At 41.6% G+C, this 23218-nt stretch overlaps 1 protein-coding gene across 6 annotated transcripts in view; it reads right to left on the bottom strand.

Annotated features, from left to right (window-relative positions):
* The window catches only part of gapvd1 (GTPase activating protein and VPS9 domains 1), a 28972-nt gene extending 5889 nt beyond the window's left edge, over positions 1-23083 (bottom strand). Inside the window, exons 1-19 of one of the 6 annotated variants that reach the window (XM_034595015.1) lie at positions 22914-23083; positions 15282-15499; positions 14674-14941; positions 13991-14563; positions 13826-13909; positions 13596-13730; positions 12891-13083; positions 12203-12283; positions 10247-10404; positions 9341-9470; positions 8888-9013; positions 8595-8768; positions 5933-6070; positions 4594-4728; positions 3892-4011; positions 3456-3533; positions 1127-1473; positions 860-947; positions 31-63 (exon numbers count right to left, since the gene is read on the bottom strand). In XM_034595015.1, coding sequence (XP_034450906.1) covers positions 31-63; positions 860-947; positions 1127-1473; positions 3456-3533; positions 3892-4011; positions 4594-4728; positions 5933-6070; positions 8595-8768; positions 8888-9013; positions 9341-9470; positions 10247-10404; positions 12203-12283; positions 12891-13083; positions 13596-13730; positions 13826-13909; positions 13991-14563; positions 14674-14941; positions 15282-15466 — 3046 coding nt within the window. In that variant the 5' untranslated portion in view covers positions 15467-15499; positions 22914-23083. Of the gene's footprint in view, positions 1-30; positions 64-859; positions 948-1126; positions 1474-3455; positions 3534-3891; positions 4012-4593; positions 4729-5932; positions 6071-8594; positions 8769-8887; positions 9014-9340; positions 9471-10246; positions 10405-12202; positions 12284-12890; positions 13084-13595; positions 13731-13825; positions 13910-13990; positions 14564-14673; positions 14942-15281; positions 15500-22913 lie in introns of those variants that run through there. The other 5 variants (XM_034595014.1, XM_034595017.1, XM_034595016.1 and 2 more) reach the window with 5 other exon arrangements.
* Between the last annotated feature and the right edge of the window lie 135 nt (positions 23084-23218).

The following is a 23218-nucleotide window of genomic DNA, read 5'->3' as shown; positions in this document are numbered from 1 at the left end:
AGCTCAATGAGGACAGCGCCGAAGCTTTACCTGGGACATCACTCTCAGCCGTCCAATACAGCACTGTGAGGAACACAACAGACAGGGTTGGCCTTTCACACACAGGCTGCCACTCTGCGGGACAACTGACTGCACGTCACCATGCAGAGCAACAACAACACAGTGGACTCTACAGAGGTTTGGCTGGTGGTGCAGGCCTTCGCGGCTAAGTTAGCAAGTGCACCCAGTCCTCCATTTTATGAATATCAATTTATTGTTTACTTAAGAAACATCATTAGCTCAAAGAGTAATAAGCACTCATTCTGTGTGGGCACAGCTCATTATTTCCCAGACAGATGTATGAGAGATGGCTGTAGAGTAGAACTGCAACAAGAGATGTGTCATCTATCAGGGCTGATGACAGAGAGGTCTATCTAATGACCATTAGCCGCTGGCTGACAGCACTGCTGGGAGGGCTACAGCCATACAATCTACACAGCTAAAGCTCCTCTGATGACTGATTAGCTTTGAAAAGTCTATATAAATCTGCAGCCAGTGAGACGTGAGAGAAAAAGGTTCGGACACGTCTCTGGAGTAACTTCAAACAACAAGAAACATCATTTTCCAAATGGAGCATCAGCAATGGAGTGGACAACATGGATCATCATTCTCTTTCTCATGTTATAAATTGGTTTTTCGCTCTGCTCTTTAAAGGGTGATGCTTCCTGCCAGTTGTGATTAAGAGAACTTTTTTCCTCCCCACAACAAAAAGTAAAAGGGAGCGTTGCAAACGAACAGATCACCTTTAAATGCACACAAGTTCATTTTTCAGATTTGAAGAGCAGAAATGTTTACAGTGACCAGTGCCCTGTTTCCTTACCTTTGGGGATGGCTGACACAAAACGTTTCTTCCACCAGGGTCTGTTGCGATCAGACTTCTCGTCGTCACTGTCTTTCCTGTCCTCAACCTTTGAATGGAAATGAACTTGTCACAATTGGGCACTTGCAGGTAAGTTCATTAAATAAAACAGCTATGACTGGCTACAGAAGAAACCATTTATTTTTAAGCTGTTTGTATGCAGCATTTCTCAAACGCAGAAATGGCTGTGGTACATTATTAACCCAGAGCACTACAACAGCTGGTTACCTCTCCTTTCAGGGAGTCCTTGCTGGGGGACGAGGAGGGTCCTAAGGCGAAGGCCCCGGCAGGGTCGCGCTCTTCAACTGCTACCCGTCGGTTCAGGCCGGGGTCGCTCGTGGGCCGACGCCCTGGGCACACTATGTCAGAGCTGCGGCTGCGGACCAGCTTGTCAGGGAAGGAGTGGCGCTGCTTGGTGTGCTCCAGCTCAGCCTGGGCCAGGCAGTGGGGCATGAACAGAGAGTGGCGCGTCTCTGGCCCCAGGGCGCTGGCCTCAGGGATGGGAGGGTCAGGTGGAGGGTGAGCCGGCCTGGCGTAGTGCACTTTGGGCCTCACAATTGTTCCAGTGGAAGAGCCTGAGGTTATACAAGTCATAAGCATATACAAAGATAAATTAGACATAATTTCATTACATTTTAGTGAATGAATTCGGACAATATTTAAATATCCATGGGCACTTTGTTCAAGTAGTTTTCATTACATTCTCTTAAATATTCTAAGGGTCATTTACCAGCCCACAGCACACACATAACCAAGACTGAGTGAATTTTCCCCAAGTAGATACTTATATTTAAATGCTTTTAAAACCGTTTCATTAAATAAATTAGTAGTAGTTTTATTGAGAGGTACTGTTGGTCTGTACAGCAGCATGTCACCTAATCTCACCTAATATGACTGAAACTGCTGCCTAACAGTTGTACAGTAGGCTTCCACCAAGCCGTCCATTTTCAGTCCACTTCCATGACTGTACAGACTCATGTAATAAATGTAGAGCAGACTTAAATATAGGAATATGGAATTTATGACAAAGTATGACAATTATTTATATGTAATAGAGATATAAATTGATTAGACTTTTTGACTGCTTTGTTGTGTATTTGACCACTGTATAAACTGCATATACTATACACTGTGTAAGTTCACTGAGAAAAGGTAAATGATTGGCCAATAAAGCCAATTCTTATTGGAGACATATCCTTTTCATTAAATTATAAATAATCATTAATATCAATATTTATAAATTTTTTGTTAACTGTATTGGCCTTTTCACCTTCCTCTTTATAAGTTCTGATTTAACAACTAGATTTGTGTGTGTGTGTGTGTTTCTATAGTTATGAGGACATTTTGTAACAAAAACATTGTTTTGATGTATTTTCGCTGGACTTTTTGGGGCTTTTTGAAGGTTGAGTCTTGGTTTTAGGGTTTTATTAGGTTTAGCTTAAGGTTGGAGAATGAGTTGGGGATAACCATTTAATTATGATGGTCAAGTTCTAGAGAATACATTAAGTAAACTAAAGAAAAGAAAGGAATGTGCATGTGTAAGCATCAGCAGCAAGAAAGAGATAATAGTAATAATTTAAAAAGTTGTAGCCGTGACAGTAAACAATTCTTCAAATATGGATGATGCGGCAAAGAAGCTAATCTAAAAAAAAAAGGTGGACACCAAAGATTAGTGTCAGCATTCAGTATCCGATCAAATGTGAAATAAAGTCATTATCGCCCCCTACTACTCCTGAGATATGACGTTGAATAATGGCCAGAGAATTGTTTTTATTATTGTCACAGTGAAGCTGACCTGTGTCTCCTTTCAATTTAAACGTAATAACGTCATTGTTTTATCCTGTTAGACATTGTTTAAAATGTTATAAGTATTACCCTCGACCTTAGACCACCAAATTCCAATGAATTTGTCCCTGAGTTCAAGATTCTGTCCCTATGTTCGCGACAATGGGACGAACAGAGAACCTGAAAACACAACACCTTCACCCACGGCTACCGCAGGTATGAGGGCATAATAAAACCAGTAGAGAAAAAAACAACACCTCAAAAGTGGGGAAGAGTGCTAAAGAGAGATGTTAGAGGGAGATGAGCCCTAGGTGTAGGTAGGCCACCTGTTCCAAGGGTAGACTCTCTCTCCTGAAAAGCTTCCAATGGCAGACTCGTGCCATGAGCACAGTGGGACTAAGGGACAGTGCCAAAGAGCCTGGGGTGAGGTCTTTCAACCTGTCATCCCTTCACCTTGCCACAGACACACAGCCACCACCATTGCTCTCTCAAACACCTCCACTTTCCACCTGCTCCGCAAAACTAAACACACAGAAGCAGGAACAAAGACTTTGGAGAATAAACTGCGATACTAAATGAGCCTAATCGGGTGACATTTCACTTGCACTTTTAAGCTGAGGTAAGTAAGGCTCATGTGAGGGGTCCAGGCACTCTCTAGGTTAATTTTGCAGGGCTCCAGCTGTTCTGTGCGTCCATGACATTAGGGTGGGGATTTAATGATACTCGTTTCTAGCTCTGATTGGCTGGAGAGCATTCTGGAGGTGCAAATTACCTTCGGCAGAGGAGAGGGGATCGAACATGGCCAGTAAGGAGTCGGTCTGTGAGGGTGGAGATGTCAGATGGTGTGCTCCTGCAAAGACACAAGAGGATACGAGACAATTAACAGTGAGTACTAAATCAACTGTGAATACACACAGCACAACGCTCATCACTGTTAGTTTAAAAACTGCTTTAGTTCATTCAGTTGAAAAGATAATAGCCTAGCCCTCTCATAGCGTGATTCCCTAACCAGGCAAACAAAGAGTAGTTAAGGCTTCAGTATAACTTTACATAACGATTTTAAGTGTGGGGGGTAAAACAGCGATTTAGCTTGGTGCCAGCTGTAGAAGTGACAGGGACTGATCACTCTGGCTCATGTTGTTTTGACCACATAAGACACACAGGACTGATGGCGCCGCGAGCCTCGCTGGGATTTGACACTCTCCTACCGTGGCCTGACTCCTCCCCATCTGGACTGGTCACAGAGTCCTTCCCTCCAAAGTCTGAGCTGCACTCTGACCGCAAGTCCTCGATCTTGTTGGGGATGTCTTCTGAGGTTGCACTGATACCTGCGGCACAAAAAAAAGGAAAAACAACCCAAAAACAGTTGTGTTGACATTCAGGACAAAGGCAACTTAGTATCACCTTCACAGTGAGAGTTTTAGGGAGTCAGGAAAAGAGAACACGCATGTTCCATGTTGCTCAAACAAAAGAGGATATTTTTTCTTTAGACTATGCTGTATGTCCTCTCTCAGAATGGAGCCCAGTGGGATCTCTAAATTGGTAGCGTAAGCTCCCATGGGTTCGGGGAAAGACACAGATAAGAGTGATCATCAGACACAGACTATCCATTGGCCGGTTCCCGAGGGACGTTTCCCAGTGGGCTGAGCCAGGAACATCACCGCTGGCTTCCTAATCTAGCATACTACTTCATGCATGTCAACATTACATGTCCACCTGAGCCCAAGGAAAAGACAACCAGTATTAACCTCTGTGTCATACAGAAAAATACCCGCTGACCCACAGTATGCTTGTTAACAACCCTCCCAGCACCATGACCGCTCTTCACAAAAACAAGGAGACAAAGGTAGTTTTAGTACAGATATTGAACAATGCAGGTGAGGGGAGAGTTGGAGAGGTTCAATTTATACCTGAGACAACGCTGAGGCCTGGGGTGCTGGGTCTCGAGCTGACCTCTCTGACCTCTGTGTCGTCGGAGGTGCTGCCGACCCCTGAGCAGCTCTCCAGCTCCTGCAGACGCTCCTCCTGTTTCAGGTCTGGGGCCTCTGCAAACAAACCCCAAAAAATGTGTATGAAAACCCTTTTCTCGTTTTTAGAAAAAAAGACATCAGTGATGAGATGTCTCAGGTGTCACTTGAAGTAGAGATGAATCAGAATCTACATCCACTTTACTTTTGGCAGTTTGCTACACATGATTGTCATTTTCTCACTCCACCTCTTCCTCTGTTATGATTATTGGGAAACCAAGTCAGACAAAGCATACATTATCATGTCTTCAAACTGCCAAACTAAACCATAAAGCTAGTACGGCCAATTGTATGGCTACCCAACGGAGCTGTTGGGTCGAACCCAGAGGCGCCATACTAACAGCAGTACTCATTTGCATGCTCGTTAGTAATAATGTGTTGGTGAAGTGCTCTTCGGAGTGTAGTTTTCTGCTGCCTAGCCATGAAACAAGTGCTCCACTCGAAGCAAGCCTCCAATCGTGCTATTACAGAGCAGAACAGGGGCAGCAAACGGAACAAAAAGCAATCAAGACACTCATGCATGTCATTTCTGTATTGCACATATTGAAATGGTGTACTACTTCAATTAACATAAGGCCCAGGCTTTTCAAAGAAACACTTAACACCGTTAATAAAGCACTCTACCGATTTTCACAAAACACTAGTTTCAAACAGGGGGTTTGAGCTTGTAATCTCTTCTTAATAAAATGTTTGTATTGAATGCTCAGTGTGCAAGAACAGTCAAGAAAGTATAATCAATACTTAAACAAATGATGACCTGACTGTTTACTGTCAAAATGTGATGTCAAAGACAAGACGAGCATTGCAGTGTTAAGTCTGGACAAACAAAAAGCTGACATGTAAAGTGACTGAGGACAGCTGCTCCCCTTATGATTCCCTCCCCACTCCTCCACCACAGGTGCAAACACACCTGGTGGTCCCTCTAAGGAAACCCTGAGCTGCCTTTTACTGGCACAGGCAGATCTGTCCTGAAAGACAGGCAAATGCACACAAATACGATGACAGATGTACGCACACATTTTTGGTATGGAACGCAGTGCACCTGGAGTCCCAGACCCCACTATAATGAGCAAGCATAAACTGCATGCCTGCACAGGCACATGTGCATGCAGACACACATTTGAGACTGTCGTGGAGATGAAGTGCAAGAATCAAGACAATAACAAGAGCAAAAGAACAGTCAAAAGGCGTCTGCATCAGCAGAATAAACCTGGCTCCCCACCTGAGTCGCTGGGCAGGACCTCCACGCTCCAGGCCTCACTTGTGGTCTCTGAGATGGTGGAGCCGTAGGGGTCCAGCAGCACTGAACTTGAGCCAGGAGGATACAGCAGGCTGCCAAGCATGTTCTCTGCAGCTGCCCCTGAGAACAGAGAGAGATAGACAAAGAGTTAACCTCTTTCAGCTGAATGAAACTGTTTTTTTTTATCTGGCAAAGTGTCAGAGCAGCAAGAAGTCACCTCTGAAGTGGAAAAGTCATCTTGAAAGCACCTTTTAGTTCTTTACCAAAGACTCAAAGTATGTGTTGTTAAGGCTCTGCTGTTGATTCATATTCTGTAATTAGCTCTAATAAATTATTCAGATTTTAAATATGAGCCATGTGTGAACTTGAGAATGCAAGAAAAAACAGAAAAGAGGCCTTTGGTAGCATTGGTGGAAAATTGAGTCCCATGAACGTTCATATTTAATGCTCTGCTCCATTTGCGGGGATGCAACAAATTATTACTTTCATTATCAATTGACATTTTTTCATCAGTCTATTTGCAATTATATATAAAACAAAAGCCTCAATTTGGTTTTCATGATAAACTGAAACCAGCAAATGTATTTCCAGAAAATATTTGCTCAACGGATGACTGAAATAACAAATGTATTGATTTTCTTTTCAACAATTTATCGAATCATTCTTTTAACACTAAATGGCACTTTTACAGTATTTAATGTGTTAGATCTTAATTAGAAAATGTAACTGTTCCATCAGTTTAAAGCCTTTAGCACTATAAAAAGGTCTGACATAAGCAAAAATACTAAATGGTGCCTCTCTGCTGTGGAGATGGGGTTTCAGAGACAGTGAGCTGTGTATACAGAAACGCACAGAGTTGGAGGTCACATGTATTTCATGCTGAGACCCACAGGCACATATACCACTGTGCCAAGGGTCAGAGGTTAATGATAATATCTCACCCTGCACTGGCCCTCAGGGCCATGACTTTGTTCTGTTGATTAAGCCCAGCATTACTCACAACCAAATTACCGTTTCTCCCAACCCTCACTAAGTCCTCAGCACAGTGTCCCTGTATCTCCAATTCGGAAGTTGTGATTTAACAAGGCGGAAGAATGCAGAGGGGGGGGGAGTGGGAGTCAGTGGCCAAGGCTCAACATCGAAAAGTCGGCCTGTGGTAGCCGCACCCCCTGGTACGTCATGCTTCCACTTCAGGGCACACGCACTCCACGAGCACACATGCATGCCAGCGCTCAGGCAACAGTGTGTACTGATGTTGGCGGGGGCCGGGCTCTCATTGGCGGCGGGAGAGCTCTATCCCGCTGTCCGTGTTTACAGTCTTCAAGGTAGGGGCGCAGAGTACTTGTCTTTCAGGTGGATGATTAAATGAGTGGCACAACAAGAAGTGAAACAATTAGAATTTCTGCCTCATTATCATGGTAATCTTATCAGTGGGATAATGAGGTATTAATGGATATTTAATGTGCATCTCATAACCCAATCCCTTGGAGAAAACACATAAGGAAATCGCTGTAAATTCACTTAATGATGGAAAAGTCCCCCAACGCCATATTCCGAAGAATGAAAAATGGTGAATGCAAATGAGAGGGAACCAAGGTCAATAAGACTGCAGGGACTGAGTGAATGTCAAAGAGAGAGAGAGGCAGGGAGAGAGTGAGAGAGAGAGAGAGAGAGAGAGCGATGGGCAGAGAGAAGGCTGTGAAGAAAAAGACTGAGGCAAAGGAGACTGGGTGATTGGAATCTGAATAAACTAAAGACTCAAATATTCTCTTTATAGCTGCTTTCCCATTAGATAAGCCTGTATTTTTTTCTCAACAGACTGTAGAACTTGCCCTCCACAATCTACTTGAGATTTTTATCTTACATAGCAGTACATTAGGTTTATACATGTATTTATTAGCTATTGCCACTGTGGTATTACGAGCCGATCTCAGGATGCACATCCAGAGAAAATAACTTATTTTGCATTATGAGTCTATTTTAAGATGTTTTCTTCTACTTGACAAGTGTATACTATAAATTTGAAGATTATTGCATATACAGTTAAGTCACTGGCAATAAAATCTACAGTATTAGTCATTTTTTATCTCGTCCACGCACTTCAGATTCAAGATGAACAATACCAACAGCAAAAGTATAATTACCGCGGCATATTAATCAAACTGAGCAATGTTTATAGTTGCAAAGAAAATCATACAATTACATGTATTCTAAATACAAAACAGTTTATTAAACCTAAAACGAACTAAATAAGTATAAACATTGACCTAAATTATTAGTTTCAGGTCACATGTAGAAAACAAATTCTTGATGATCTGCGTTATTTAAATGCTGAAATGCAATTTAAATATTTTATTTAATAAAAGAAAAGTATAACGTGATAAAGCTACAAGGGTCATGCATGCGTGTAAAGGAGCCAGCGCTGAACTGAAGCCCTGCTTTTTGATGCTATTTCACCCCCATACCACAAGGTGATGACATTTCCCTAAATCTATTTAATTTAGCAGTCCCTATGTGCAGCAAATTCATTTAATAAAATGTGCAATGATCTCATAGGCTGTGTAGATTAATCAATTTGCTCGATGATGCAGGAAGTCGATGTGTACACATGTAGCTAACCGAGCTAACCAAGCCATGACCCCACCTGCTATTTCCTGCAGCCGATCCTCATCCATGTTAGGGTCGAAGTCGCTGCCGAGCACGTCGGTGCTCCAGGTTTCGCTGACTGTCTCAGAGATGTCCCGATCGTCTGTCAGTCCCATCATGTCTCTGATCTCAAACTTGCGCAGTTTATCATCCAGGTTGTCCTGAGTGGTGGCTGAAGAGGACAGATTGTTAGAAGAGCCTTCCATGTGGATAAGTTTATTAAAAAGGACTGACACATGAAGTTTTCAACTTAATGTTAAGCAACATTATGCCATGAATACACACACATACCCTGTTCATGCTCCAAAAGCTGCAGAGCCTCCACCCCGTTGCTGCCTGAGGGTCCAGCTCCAAGCTCAGAGACAGACTCTCCCTCCAGGTCCAGAGACGAGACTGAATTAGAACGATTGGAAGGACCTGAACACAAAAGGAACATTTAAAAACATACACAAGGTAACAGAATTTAGTAAGCTCTTAGATTATAGTGATTGTAACTGACCTTGTCACCTTTAAATATTTGTATTGGAGTTTAATAGTAAAAAGCATTATAAAAAATGCATTGTTTATTTATCCATATAACCGTGTATGACAAGACATAGTAGCAGTAGAACTATTCATAATCACAATGGTGCACTTTCTTTCCACATTTTCTGATATTGCTCTGAAAATATAAAAGGAAAAACCAGAGCAACCATCTGTTTGCCTCATGTTTTAGATTTATGTGTCATCAGACAGCAGACTGACCCTCTGAGATGCCTTCCAAGTTGTCACTGCAGAGGGAGAAGCGCAGGGTTTTGTCTGGTTTACCATGCAGTTTGGTATCATCAGCATGACTATCTCCCTGGGCCCCATCAGCCATCTGCAGGTTCAAAACCTTGTGGGGGCGGTAGAGACAGGAAGTACATGGTGAAAGAGCTGTCTATAGTATATTCTGTATGTCACTTTTGTTTGGTTGCAAACTTGCTTTACTTGTTAGAGGAAAACTCATTCAAAGACAGGAGGAGACAATTAAATATGGGGCAAGGATTCAGTTCTAAATGAGAATCAAAGTTTCTTATCCATTGCTTGAAGCACAAACAAAGCACTAAAAAAATGCATGACACCAACTCCAGGAAGTCTTAGCCCCATGCCACACTGCTTACCTCACCTGTACTGGGTGGTCGCAGAACCTCTTGCTTTTCATTTTAGTGCATATGTCAACAGATCAAACAGTCTGCATGAGTCGAGACTCTGAGACACGGCTCGAGAGATTGTGTTGTTTAAGTATAGTATAATCAAACCCAAGGTAGACTATAGTTATGTATTATATACAGTCAATAAATTAAACACAAGAGTGAAGGCCAGTAGTTTTCTGTGCATGTCCTTGCTTACACTCTCTCCCTAAATTAACAAAGAACTAAATTTATAATTTAATAAAACTTTATCAAACTCAGTGTAGAAAATTAGGGCTGGCAGCAGCAGCAGCACTGCAGCAGTAACACTGTTGGTTATGTTAAGACAGTTCAGTGAGGAAGCCGTCAAGCACAGGTGAGGTGAATGGTGCGGCCCAAGAATTACTTCCCTTCAGTGGCAGGAAAAAAAAAATGGCGCTCCATTTAATTACAAAATCACCTCTCCTGCAAATGAACACATTAATTCAAGTCACATTACCTCATTCTCTGACATCATCCCAGGGACCGTCTGAGGACCAGTTCCTAGTGAAATCACCAGCACCTCCTCTGGCTCCGTCTCCTGAAGGGACTCTTGGGAGCTGGCCTCTGCCTCCCCCTCCTGGGCTATGTTGGTACGGCTGCGGCTACGAGCAGCTGTTGGTTTGGTGGGATGGAGGGAATTAGTAAAGAAACAGTTATTTTCTGATTGTTACATAAAAAAAATAGCATGCGTCACTGTGCTTTGATCTGGTTTGGATTTAGTTTGATTCAAGCAACACATTTAGAGAGTAATTTTGTGTCAGTAAACAACCAAACAGTATTACATCTGGCATGTCACACCAATGTGTCGCCACATTTCTTGTAACTGTTTTTCATTATTATTCAGAATTTAAGAGGCTTATAAATGTAAGTAACAAGCTCTATTTCACAAACAAAATAGCAAAAAATAAAAATTGTATTATTCCCTCTTTCATCATCATTGGTGTGACAATAAAGACGAGTGAACCTCTTGTTTCTACATGTTAGGTAGCAGTTAGTTAACAATAATAAAGGTTGAGCTTTCCTCAAATGTTAAAATTAAGTTTTTCAAATCTGAAAATGGTATTTACACTGAGCAAGGTTAGTACTCATGAGCAGATACACACACAAAAAAATCATGGAAAACTTGGGTCATAGAACTTGTCTGTAGAAAACAAAAGATGCTAAATCTGCCATATCATTTAGACTAAATATTTTTAACAACACTACAGTAAACACTGTGTATATATATATATATATATATATATATATATATATATATATATATATATATATATATATATATATATATATATATATATATATATATATATATATATAAATAATAACATGGAACTAGATTTGAGTTCACGAATTCATTCTGCATCAGTTACATTGAAACATGTTGCTCTGTGCATGTGACCTGCTGCAACTGTTTGTGCAGGTCTGACAACACTGAAGCACTTCAGCAGTCTGTGACTCTTTAGCTCCATCCACTGGATGCGTTTTAAAATGAAAAAGAACTAATCACAGCTACTGATAACTTCAACGAGGTCCTGCACTTGAATTGAATGCCTACTCTTTTCCAATCATTTCAAGAGAAATAATGTAAATAAAAAAATGTCACACATTCATCCACATCACACTGATTCTGGGTTAAGTGGATTTCATGAAAAATGTCTCTACCAAAGTAAAAATGCAGGTTAAAAAGAATGAAACAGTGTTGATCATTGAGCATTTTTAAGAGATCTGAAGCTGTGTCTGAACATAAAGACATAATATGATCAAAATCCTTTGAGACATGGCTCTGGCTAACACTACACACCCGGAAGTCAGTACATGGCAGTGCCAGTACAGCACAACTGCTGTTTGGAGCGGCAAAAAATAGGTGATTTCTAAATTTGCAATTTTATCTGGGGGAAACTTAAAACTTTTAAAACGTGGTATCGGATCGGTACAGAGGCACAGATTAGCCTACTCACCAATGCCTAACCTGGCATCTTCAACATTATTAGAGGCTTTTCTGATGCTGGTACTGGCATCTCTAAAAATAGTAAGAAAAGAACAGGCCAAATAGGCTACTAAGACTAACTACACTAGTGTCTCCATTAGGAGACCGGGAGGGGAGGTGGAAGGCAGGTTAATTTCCCCACTCTACCTTGTAATGAATAGCCATATTCCGCTGAATGAGGAAGCAAAAAGGGGAAAACTTAGAAAACATAATGAGTGGAAAAACATCTTCGCGCTAATAATGAGCCAAAGCACTGTGCGAAGCAAAGCAAGCATTGTGAGAGTACTACGCAATAGTGGCGAGGCAGCGAGGTAGTGTGGTTACTGTGCGGCTAGGAGCCTGAGCTAGATGAGTGCTGACTGGGTGAAACAGCTGATACATGGGATAAGCTCTCTCCAGCTCTAACACAACTGACCAACTACCCACCAAAAGGGGCTACTAATGGAATGTGGGCAGACAGAGTGGTGCTTGTGGGGTCCCAGGATGTTATGGCAGCTAAGTGTTGTCCTGGTCATTCATTGGCAGCACAGGAGGAAAGGAGAAGGATAAGGTAGGGAGTTGGAGAAAGAATACAGAGTACATTTCATAAGAGTGTCAAGTCAAGATCTGTGTATGTATATGTCACATTTCAGAGAAGCAGGCACAAGTGGTTGGTTTCTAATTAAGGGGATGTTGCTACAGCATCATTTGTCTTGGAAATGCTAATGAAGGTAGTCTATGCATCTTTTCCATCCATTCCAATTAAAATTAGCTCATTTATATTTGGTAATTTAATTGGTTGTCATTTCTGTAATTGAGCCTCAATCCAGGCCATGCTAATTATCTTCATAACAAGCTGAGAAGGCGCTCATTAGCTTCTAATAACACTCAGGACTTTGACTAGCCATCACCACTCAGCTTGTTTACTTTGCTTCTCATTAAACAAAATATTACCCTTCTATTTACGAGTTCTTGCTTCAGATTTTGATATTCCTATGAGCAAAATATCCTTCAGATCCTCATATTTGGAAATTACAAGAGGTTGCATCATATAGACCAATCAACACATCAGCCATTTATTCTGAAAACCAGAGTGGCAGAAAGGCAGAGGCTTAGACGCAGTGCAGGTAGGTACCTATGGGGAGCCTGTTCTTCTTGTTGGCAGGAGTGGTAGCCGGGGAGAGCTGGGGGGTGTTGGAGGGAGTGAGCTCCAGACTGTTGCTCTTCACGGTTCGAGACTGGGGCACGTTGGCCAGCAGGTTCTCCAGGGCCATGTGCTCCTCCTCCCGGAGTTGGTCCCCTGCAGTCACACTGCGCACAAAGTCCACCTACGCAACAAAGGAAAGACGTTGTTCTTAAGATCGTCACAGTAACTCATCGTTTGATGACACTGTGTGCTTGCCAAGCTCTTGTTCTTTATAAATGTAAGCTATTGCCTGGTACAAAATGTAATGCTGGTGCTACTTGTAACTGTGTGAATAGTGTAAAGTGAAGTACAGTTAAGCTCTCAATAATGATAACATATGTAGAAACACAGAAAAGTTACAATGCAACTGGTCCTAAGAGAAGGATGAACAACAATGACTGGAAGACATGTGCTAAGCAAGATATTTGCTCTTCTGATCTTTACCAAAAGGACATTTAACACACAGCTTATATTGTTTGGTATTTTTGTTATTCTGTCCACCCAAAATACACAAACTGTGTACTTGAAAGTTCTTTTCAAGTGGTTTCAAAGAAATGTTTGCAGCAAAATCTTATCATATGACCTGGTTTGTTGAGAACCTATGATGCAATGTTATTAATCTTACATTTGGATATCGGTAGCAAAAGAGCTCACCATTGCTAGCAGCTGATCATGTGTAATATAGACCACAGTCCTGCTGAGGCCTTCTAGAAGGTTCATCGAGGACATGGGCGGGGTCTCGGCTGCTCTTCCTCCAATTACCACATCCAGAAAGGCAGCAACACAACTCTGGGGACAGAGAGCCAGAAAGGTGACTTAGCATAAGGAGACATTTCAGGAAATTAAGCCAAAATTAAAAGAAAATGTACACTGGTTACACATACCTTATCAAATTTAGACAAACTGCTTTTCCGCCTTGGATCCGCATCATCATCAGCCATTGCCAACTGCTGCAAAAGCTGCCCCACCTGTGTCACAAAAAATGATGCAGTATCAGTCTTCAGGAGAATGACTGTCACGTGTTCAAGTGTGAAGAAGAGTAAACTTACCTGCATTAGATTAAAGCGTGCAACTTCATTGATGGGAGCATCAGAGATTATACCATACTGCTCCGGGTTGACGATAGCTGGACAGATGAAGCAGGTCAGCAGCAGGTCTGTACACATGGTGCGCACCTCACCTACTTCAAGACGCTCCACACATGACAACGTCTTGTACATCTGGGACACAATCCAGCGCAGGCTGTGGGGGAAGCAGTAGGTGTTTTGCTTCAAGTAACCAATAAATTTGTTGACCAAAGCCACCAGCTTGGCTTCGTTGGCCTCCACAGCTGCCTGCACCCTTTGTTTGTAGTCATCAGAGCCCTTCTCTCCGAAGCGCTCCTGCTGAGCCGGAGTGAGGCGCTCTGTAACCTTGCCTGGGTCCGTCTCCAGGTGGTCTTCATCTTCCACCAGTAGCTGCATAATGGGTTCGTGGAGGGTGGCAGTGAGGAAGAGCTTGGCTGAGTACAGGCCCTCTGAGAAGAGCTTGAAAAGGATGCTGAAGGCACAGGTTCCCCGTCGCAGCAGACGGCGAGGGTTGTCACTCTCCTTCAGCTCAAACTCTACCAGGTACCGCAACACCTAGGAGTTGGCAGGAAAATAAAAAACGCATGTACCAGTTAAAAACATTTAATTTTGCTGAGAAGTTATAAAACTGTTTTTCTACTGTGTGACACTAGAGGGCCCCAAACCTGTAGCAAATAGCTCTCGTCCTCCTGCATGATACAGTTGCCATAAAGTGAGGTGAAGACTGTATAGATGACCCCGGGGGTGTGCTCCTGGTTCAGCCTCTCTCCTGCCACCAGGCAGGAAGCTACCAGTCTGGGGTTCTCCCTCAACCGGGCCAAAAACTCGCCATAGATCGTCTCCTGGAAGCCCAGGGTCTTGTAGCCATCAACAAACTGTGTGTCCTCCAGCATTTTGGCATGTTGGCAGCATTCGGCAGGAGAGGCCTCCACACTATAGACAAAGGTTGTTTCATTACTAATATGCATAATGTGAAATGTATTTTACCAACAACTTATTTTTTCTACTTCACAATTCCGTTTTAAATTGACATATATCCAACGTAACACAAGAACATCACTGTACTCTCCCTTTTCGGACAACTAATCTAAACTGTAGTAACTTGCCCGTTTAGCTTTTGAACTTAAAACACAAATCGCCCTTTTTACAGATTAAACCACCAAGTTACAAGTTCTATATGCTAAACTAGATCAAGCACATCCTGGCTGTACACCTATCCTTCCTTTTACAACTCCATGTCTAGGCCAAAGTGAATCATGATGGTAACTCTGACCTGGTGAGAATGAGACGATCGAGGTTGATCCTCTGCTGCTTGGCGATCCATGCGGCCCTGTACAGCCTCTCAGCTGTCTTCAGCACATCACTGTTGAGCCTCTGGATTAGCTGCTTTTCCGACCCCACATACAGCCGCTCCTGCTTCAGGTGGTGGGCCAGAGTGTGGATGTCTGGCTTCACCATCTTCACCAGCTCAGGCAGGCGAGAGGTAAATAACTGGAGCACAAAGGAGACAAAGACGGAACAGAAACAGGTAAATGACGTGAATATGTGGAACGCAAACATAACAAAAAGGTCAAATTACCTTTTTGTAAATGCCAGTCAAGTTTCAATAGCTAGTTAAAGTTTCTTGAGATAACTGTTAAGGGGAACTCCACCAGTTTCACATATAAAAGTCAATTTACTTGTCATTGACATTATTCATCATCAGAACACAGCTATATACAGTGCCTTGCATAAGTATTCACCCCCTTTGGACTTTTCTACATTTTGTCATGGTATAACCACAGATTAAAATTTATTTCATCGTGAGTTTATGTAATGGACCAACACAAAATAGTGCATCATTTGGAAGTGGGGGGAAATATTACATGGATTTCACAATTATTTACAAATAAAAATCTGAAAAGTGTTGAGTGCATATGTATTCACCCCCTTTACTGTGAAACCCCTAACAAAGATCTGGTGCGACCAATTGCATTCACAAGTCACATTTGCAAGTCACATAATTAGTAAATAGGGTCCACCTGTCTGCAATTTAATCTCAGTATAAATACACCTGTTCTGTGACGGACTCAGAGTTTGTTGGAGATCATTACTGAACAAACAGCATCATGAAGACCAAGGAGCTCACCAAACAGGTCAGGGATAAAGTTGTGGAGAAATATGAAGCAGGGTTAGGTTATAAAAAAATATCCAGAGCTTTGAACATCTCTCTGAGCACCATAAAATCCATCATAAGAAAATGGAAAGAATATGGCACAACCGCAAACCTACCAAGAGGAGGCCGTCCACCCAAACTGAAGAGTCGGACAAGGAGAAAATTAATCAGAGAAGCAACCAGGAGGCCCATGGTTACTCTGGAGGAGTTGCAGAGATCCACAGCTGAGGTGGGAGAATCTGTCCACAGGACAACTATTAGTCGTCTACTCCACAAATCTGGCCTTTATGGAAGAGTGGCAAGAAGAAAGCCATTGTTGAAAGGGATCCATAAAAAATCCCGTTTGGAGTTTGCCAGAAGCCATGTGGGAGACACAGCAAACATGTGGAAGAAGGTGCTCTGGTCAGATGAGACCAAAATTGAACTTTTTGGCCTCAATGCAAAACGCTGTGTGTGGCGGAAACCCAACACTGCCCATCACCCTGAGCACACCATCCCAACAGTGAAATATGGTGGTGGTAGCATCATGCTGTGGGGATGCTTCTCTTCAGCAGGTACAGGGAAACTGGTCAGAATAGAGGGAAAGATGGATGGAGCCAAATACAGGGAAATCCTTGAAGAAAATCTGATGCAGTCTGCAAAAGACTTGAGACTGGGGCGGAGGTTCATCTTCCAGCAGGACAATGACCCTAAACATACAGCCAGAGCTACAATGGAATGGTTTGGATTAAAGAATGTTAATGTCTTAAAATGGCCCAGTCAAAGCCCAGACCTCAATCCAATAGAGAATCTATGGCAAGACTTGAAGATTGCTGTTCACAGACGGTCTCCATCCAATCTGACTGAGCTTCATCTTTTTTGCCAAGAAGAATGGACAAACCTTTCCATCTCTAGATGTGCAAAGCTGGTAGAGACATACCCCAAAAGACTTGCAGCTGTAATTGCAGTGAAAGGGGGTTCTACCAAGTATTGACACAGGGGGGTGAATACTTATGCACCCAACAGATGTCAACTTTTTTGTTCTCATTATTGTTTGTGTCACAATAAAATTTATTTTGCACCTCCAAAGTACTATGCATGTTTTGTTGATCAAACGGGAAAAAGTTTATTTAAGTCTATTTGAATTCCAGTTAGTAACAGTACATAATGGGAAAAAGTCCAAGGGGGGTGAATACTTATGCAAGGCACTGTAGTATCCACTGTAGCTCTGGAGAAGCTTTGTACAGTCAGACAAAATGATCCTTGTTATCTTGAATTCATCAAGTCAAAACAGAACATGGAGTTTAAAACAGGTGGATATTTTTTCAGGAAGATAAATACATTAGCACAGATATGCGCCATTCACAGACATCAGTATCATTGTTGTTGATATGTGCTGATAACATATATTTATGCATTTGTATTTACAACATATGTTTATTTTCTGAATTAAAGTTCTGTATATTCAGTTGTTAAAGTTTTTTATTGAAAAAAAATTAGTTATTTACAATAAAGTTTTAGAGATTAAAATGTAAAATATCAAGCCTCAATGCATGTTTGTGTCATATGGATTTGATAACATCTTAGGAATCACTGCCAATTTTTATATTGAACTTTTTTTTCTCCCAAATATTAGCATTGGCCCCCAAAAATCTATATTAGTCAGGTTCTAGGAAACATAGAATCCTGTGTTTCTGGAGACTGACTCATACGAGGAACAAAAACACTAAATATCTCATGCTTCAAATATGAAATCCCGGCATTTTATAAACGTGGAATACCCATTGAAGCTTCAATGAAATAAACTGCAATGTTTTTTTAGCAGGCACCACCAATCAGAGTACAAAGTGCATGATCAGTTATATAACACTCTGCCAAAAAAACTAACATTCTAAACCAACGTTTGACTCGACTTGACAATACAGTAAACTTCTCTGACCACATTCCATCCCATGACACCACAGTATCAGTATTGATTCACAGTACATTTACAATAAAATCTTTTCAAAAGGAAAAACAGGAAATAGTAAAGCTCTGGCTCACACATGATGCTCACATCATGCAAGGGAAGTGATCATTTGCATTCAGCGTGTTGCACACACTGGCCTGACAACAACCGCAAGAGCATGCTTCACAAGATGCTACACAGCAGAGTATGCTAATTACTCGTCCTCTTCCAGACACACGCAGCCAAGACATACAATCCAAGTTGAGTGCATGAAATTTGAATGATTTCTCTGTGAAAGTTTTACACAAACGCCTCTTTGTAACTGGTCACTAACATAGCAAACACAGATTTATCCAGTGGAGCTGGGGCTGTGGGAAGAGAATCAGACGAGACTGGAGAAAGGTGCCTCAGAATAGGAATGACCGCAAGGCAGTGTCATTGTTCACAAGGTAACAGACAACCACAGCGTCAGAGGTGATATGCCTGACAAATCAAATCGGTCATGCAGATTCACGCATATATTGATGGTTCTACAATAAATTCCCTCGGCAAACCAAGAATAAACAGGGATTAGTGATGTATGGATGAGTGATGGATCTTTTTTGTTAAAAAAAAATATTAATCTTATACATATACTGCCTGGTTTGGGGAGAAACATGGATATAAATGTTTTCATCATAACGCACAACTGCTCCTCATCACATGAGAAATATGACACTCCTGCTGCAATCACTCAAGCAATCACCAACACTTTCTAAAATGTTTTAAATGTGTGTAGCTTCTCATCATTTCACAATATTACACTTTTTTTGTTGACTTGTTATGACTATGACTTGTATTCATTATTTTTTCACTTTTAAAGACCAAAACAATTCATTAAAAAAATTATTTTATGTTTATATAGACTATAAATGCTAAATAGACATAATAGAGGCAAAATAAATACAAGCTAAAGCACAGTGTGGGAAATGGTAAATGATGATCACATGAAGTTAGTGACTGATGTTTATCATTATCTAACAATCGGCTGATTATTTTCTGTATTAATAAACTGATTGTTAAAAGTGAAAAATGTCCACCATTAATTTCCCAAGGTATGTGAAGTCTTCATATTGCTTTCTTCTATGGGCAAAATTATTAAGTTCAAAACCAGAGGAGGCAGAAAAAGCCACAGATATTCACATGTAAGAGGTTGAAAAGGGGCAAATTTGGCATTTTCAAAAACTGAAACAATTATTACAATGGTAATGGTATAATACAGAAAGGTACTACTCTCAGGAGTCAGTTCCACGTATGTACTCATGTTCTCCAATAAGCACATTCCTCACATACTTGTAAAGGAAGTGAAAGCTACTAGGCCATTAAGTGGCCTGCAGAGAGGTTAACTGCTATAGCCTCCAGTGTCCATCCAGTACTCTTGCATGTGTGGCTCACACATAGAAGCTACCTGGCGAGTCAGTTATGGAGAGCATTGAGGAACTCTAAAGCAGAAGCAAAACCAAACAGATTGTGAAGTGTTCAGACTTGTGAGCTGTGTGAGAATGGCAACACCTTCATTCAAGGTGACTGAATGTTCAACTACGGCTGGACGATACGGCCTAATATCACGATAACAATGTTCATATCAGGCAATAGTGCTAATTATAAGGATAAATGTCACATAATGGTTAAGTTCAGTAAAGACAGATTTTTGCTCCTGAGTGAAGGTTGTGGTTTTGTGATTTTCTATGTGTGTAGATAATGACAACAATGAACACTTGATAAACAACAATTTTACAAATCTGTGGTAGATCAATTATGTGTTATACCTCCTCACTATAGCCTTGCACAATGCATGAGCAATATGTCAATATACACTGGACTTTTGTTATATTGCTATTAATGAAAATTACATTTTGATAATTATTGATATTGTTTCATTGCCCAGCCACATACGTTCAAACATAGCATCCAACTTAGAACTATTAATATAACAATAAGGCAGCATAAGAGACAGGTGGCAAACATTTGAATTTAAAATGCCAAAGCACTTCCCAAATACTTCATGAAAAAGTTTATAAGTTCAAAATAATGTTTTCTTGTGAACGACAAAACAACACTACTCTTTAAAGGGAATGTATGTAAACTTCACAGCACCACAGTAAAGGTGTTTAGAACAAAGCCCACTCCACCCACTCCAAAAATCACACACTCTCTCACACCAATGCTTTTTATAGATATTGAAAAGGATTTCACTTTCTACAGAAGGTATTCACGGTTCTGAGCCAACATCCTCTTCACGCTTCCCTTCTAGATGATTTCTTACACCGCTCCACATACACGAGGTTCACGGGTGACACTTTCTACTCAACCTTGAGCGATAACCACACCGTTTTTGTAAAATCAGTTAATCAGTCACTAAGCCGGCATTAAATTTCTGGTTGGAGTATTCAGTCAGTTAAAGCAGATAGGGCAGAGTCGAGCACTGCTCTTTCACTTTCCCCGTGCAGATCTGTCCTGACGTGACACAAGCGCACCGATCTAGCTTTAAGGCCACTATTGCCTCACAGGAATGTTTAACCTGCGTCTACTGTCTGTGACACTAGAAGCTGTAGTGGTGGCAAAATGAAAAACAAAACACACAACACACATAAGCTGTGTCCCAATACAGTTGCTTCTTCCTAAATCCATGTTTCTAAACCTAATACAGCAGAACATTGTTTATGCTGGAACTCAAAAACTGTTTTTGTTATCCACCTAAATATGTAGTTAATCACTGGGTGTTATGTTAAAGACTTGTGGATAAACAGTATTTAGCAGTGACATGGAACACAGTTTACTAATTGTCTATGATGTCTTGAAGTTAAATGTTACAGCTTGTACTTTACACCCAGGTATCGTAGAACTTAACCCAGTTACTGACACTTTATCAGTTGTTTTGAGGGCAACTTCCTGGCGCTGAACTAAAACTGCTTTCAGATAAGGGGCTGTATGTGAGAATGCAAATATTAGAGTCAGCTACTCTGCATATTTTCTGGAACATTCCCTGCCATCCTCCATGTAAAATGTCCAAAGTCAGAGTGAGCTCATGCGAGAATACAGCAGGAAAATGTCCAGAAAATTCACAGTGAGCAAGTGGGGGCATGACGGAAGAAAGCCTGAAAAAAACCAAGGAGGATACAAATATCTCGGAATGGAAAGGGAGGTTTCATACACGTAGAAGACACTTGGAAAGAAAACGAGATTCAGATGCTTTTGGTGAAATGAGCTGAGTCCAATGTGCTGTTAAAAAAAAAATGTTGCATTCAGCATGTGAAACTCAAGCATCATCCTCACCTAAATGTTACAGAAATGTTCCTGTTGTTGTAAACACGTATGACTCTGACAATCTCCTGCTACATTCTTCATATGTGAAAGACAAAAAAAAAAAGGAAAATTTCTTAAAACTGCTTTAGAGATATTTCTGACTCTGTTCAGGGAGACCAAATAATCTGAGAACAACAACATGCAAGGAAATAATGAAGCAGTGACGTATTTACAATAACCATCAGGTGAAGGAAAGAGCATACAGTAGATCGAAGTTTTGGCATGAATATAAAATGTTTGCGTTTTCAGCCTCTTGTCTGTTTTCTGCAAACCTTTCATTATCTTGCATCCTGACAAGAAAACTGCTGGGACATATTGTAAATCTAGCTACAAAGCAAAAAAAGTGGGTGACATCACACTTGAACTTCAAAATCATTCCACTCAAATCATGAAAGAAACCGGATTTTACAGCAACACAGACAAGTTGACAGACTGAATCTCATGATTAACATTAATCATAAAAAAAAAAAAAATCAAGAGAAACTAACTACTGACTCATACACAGACATGCAGATTACTGTCATATAATGTGTCACTATTCGTCTACTCAGTGGGGGAGAAAATACTACTCCTTAGGGGGTGCACAGATGGAATGACTTGCTTTGTAATCAAGCCTCTTTTTCATTGTTTAACATTTAGATTTGGAGTTCAGATGCTCTGTAGGTGTTTGATTAATCTGTTTAGCCAAACACCAGCAATATTTATGGTGACATCAAGTAGAGAAAAGCAGCGGAGCCTCACATTTGACTTTTTTTTTGCCGGATTACATCAGAAATATTGGACAAAACGGGAATATCATTGCCTCTATGCTACAAGCAGCTAACAACAATACCCAGTGTTTGGACATGCATGATGTTAAATGGTCCGTGTTATTGTATCGCAGGGCCTACACCCGCTGGATGTGAATGCTTGTGTTGTTAGGGACAACTTGAGACATTCCTTCCAGCGGCTCCCTGGGTGGGGTGGGGGGTACGTTTGGCACAGAGAGTTTAATGTGCTGCTAATGTGCTCAGATCGTCCTTGACTGGACGGAGAAGTATCCGGACAGGATGTCGCCCGGCGGCAAACACATAAAGAGAGAGCTTTACATAATGTCTGTTGTGGTGTGGTTGTTACACTGAGGCGCCTCGGACGTACTGATGGTCAAATCGAATTCTCCCGTGAGACCACCGTTGGGTCAGCTAAAGGCTACGATGGAAACTGACACTAGACACCCAGCCGCCGTAATGGCATCAGCGAATAAGTGTTTGCACCGTGTTGCCACTGATTTGAGCGCAGACAACACACCGGGGAAGCTAAGCTAAACTAGCAGTCGGCTGCTAACCTAAACCAAGTTACACCCGGCTAACGGTCGCTAGTCGAGACGGGTGAGCTAACGACGAGCTAGTTAGCTACGTTAGCTTAGCGTCGGGGCTGCAAGCTCCCGAGTGGCCGAACGCGACGGAATAAAACGTGCTGACTGGAATTCGACAACTCACCGAGCGTAATTATCGTGCGCTGGTTGTTCTCGGTCTCTCCAAACGCAGCCGATCCGAGGATGAGTCGAGTCACACGGGCAGTTCGCTGGCGGTTAGCCGTCTCACACTGGATCTGCTGCAGGAGCGAACTGTGCTGCTGTCATTCGCTGTCATCACGAGGAGACACGCGCCGCACGCATGCGCGAGAGCTGCGTTATAGGGACATTTCATCGTAGTTCACGTTGTAGAAAAACAGGCCCACATATCTGTCGTGAATAATCGGTAATATTAGTTATGTAATAATAACAATAATAATAATTACATAC

Source organism: Hippoglossus hippoglossus, chromosome 9, assembly GCF_009819705.1.
Source record: "Hippoglossus hippoglossus isolate fHipHip1 chromosome 9, fHipHip1.pri, whole genome shotgun sequence".
In the NCBI taxonomy this organism is placed as follows: Eukaryota; Metazoa; Chordata; class Actinopteri; order Pleuronectiformes; family Pleuronectidae; genus Hippoglossus; species Hippoglossus hippoglossus.
Note: the sequence above shows the minus strand (reverse complement) of the source record. Positions and strands in the feature narration are given on the sequence as shown.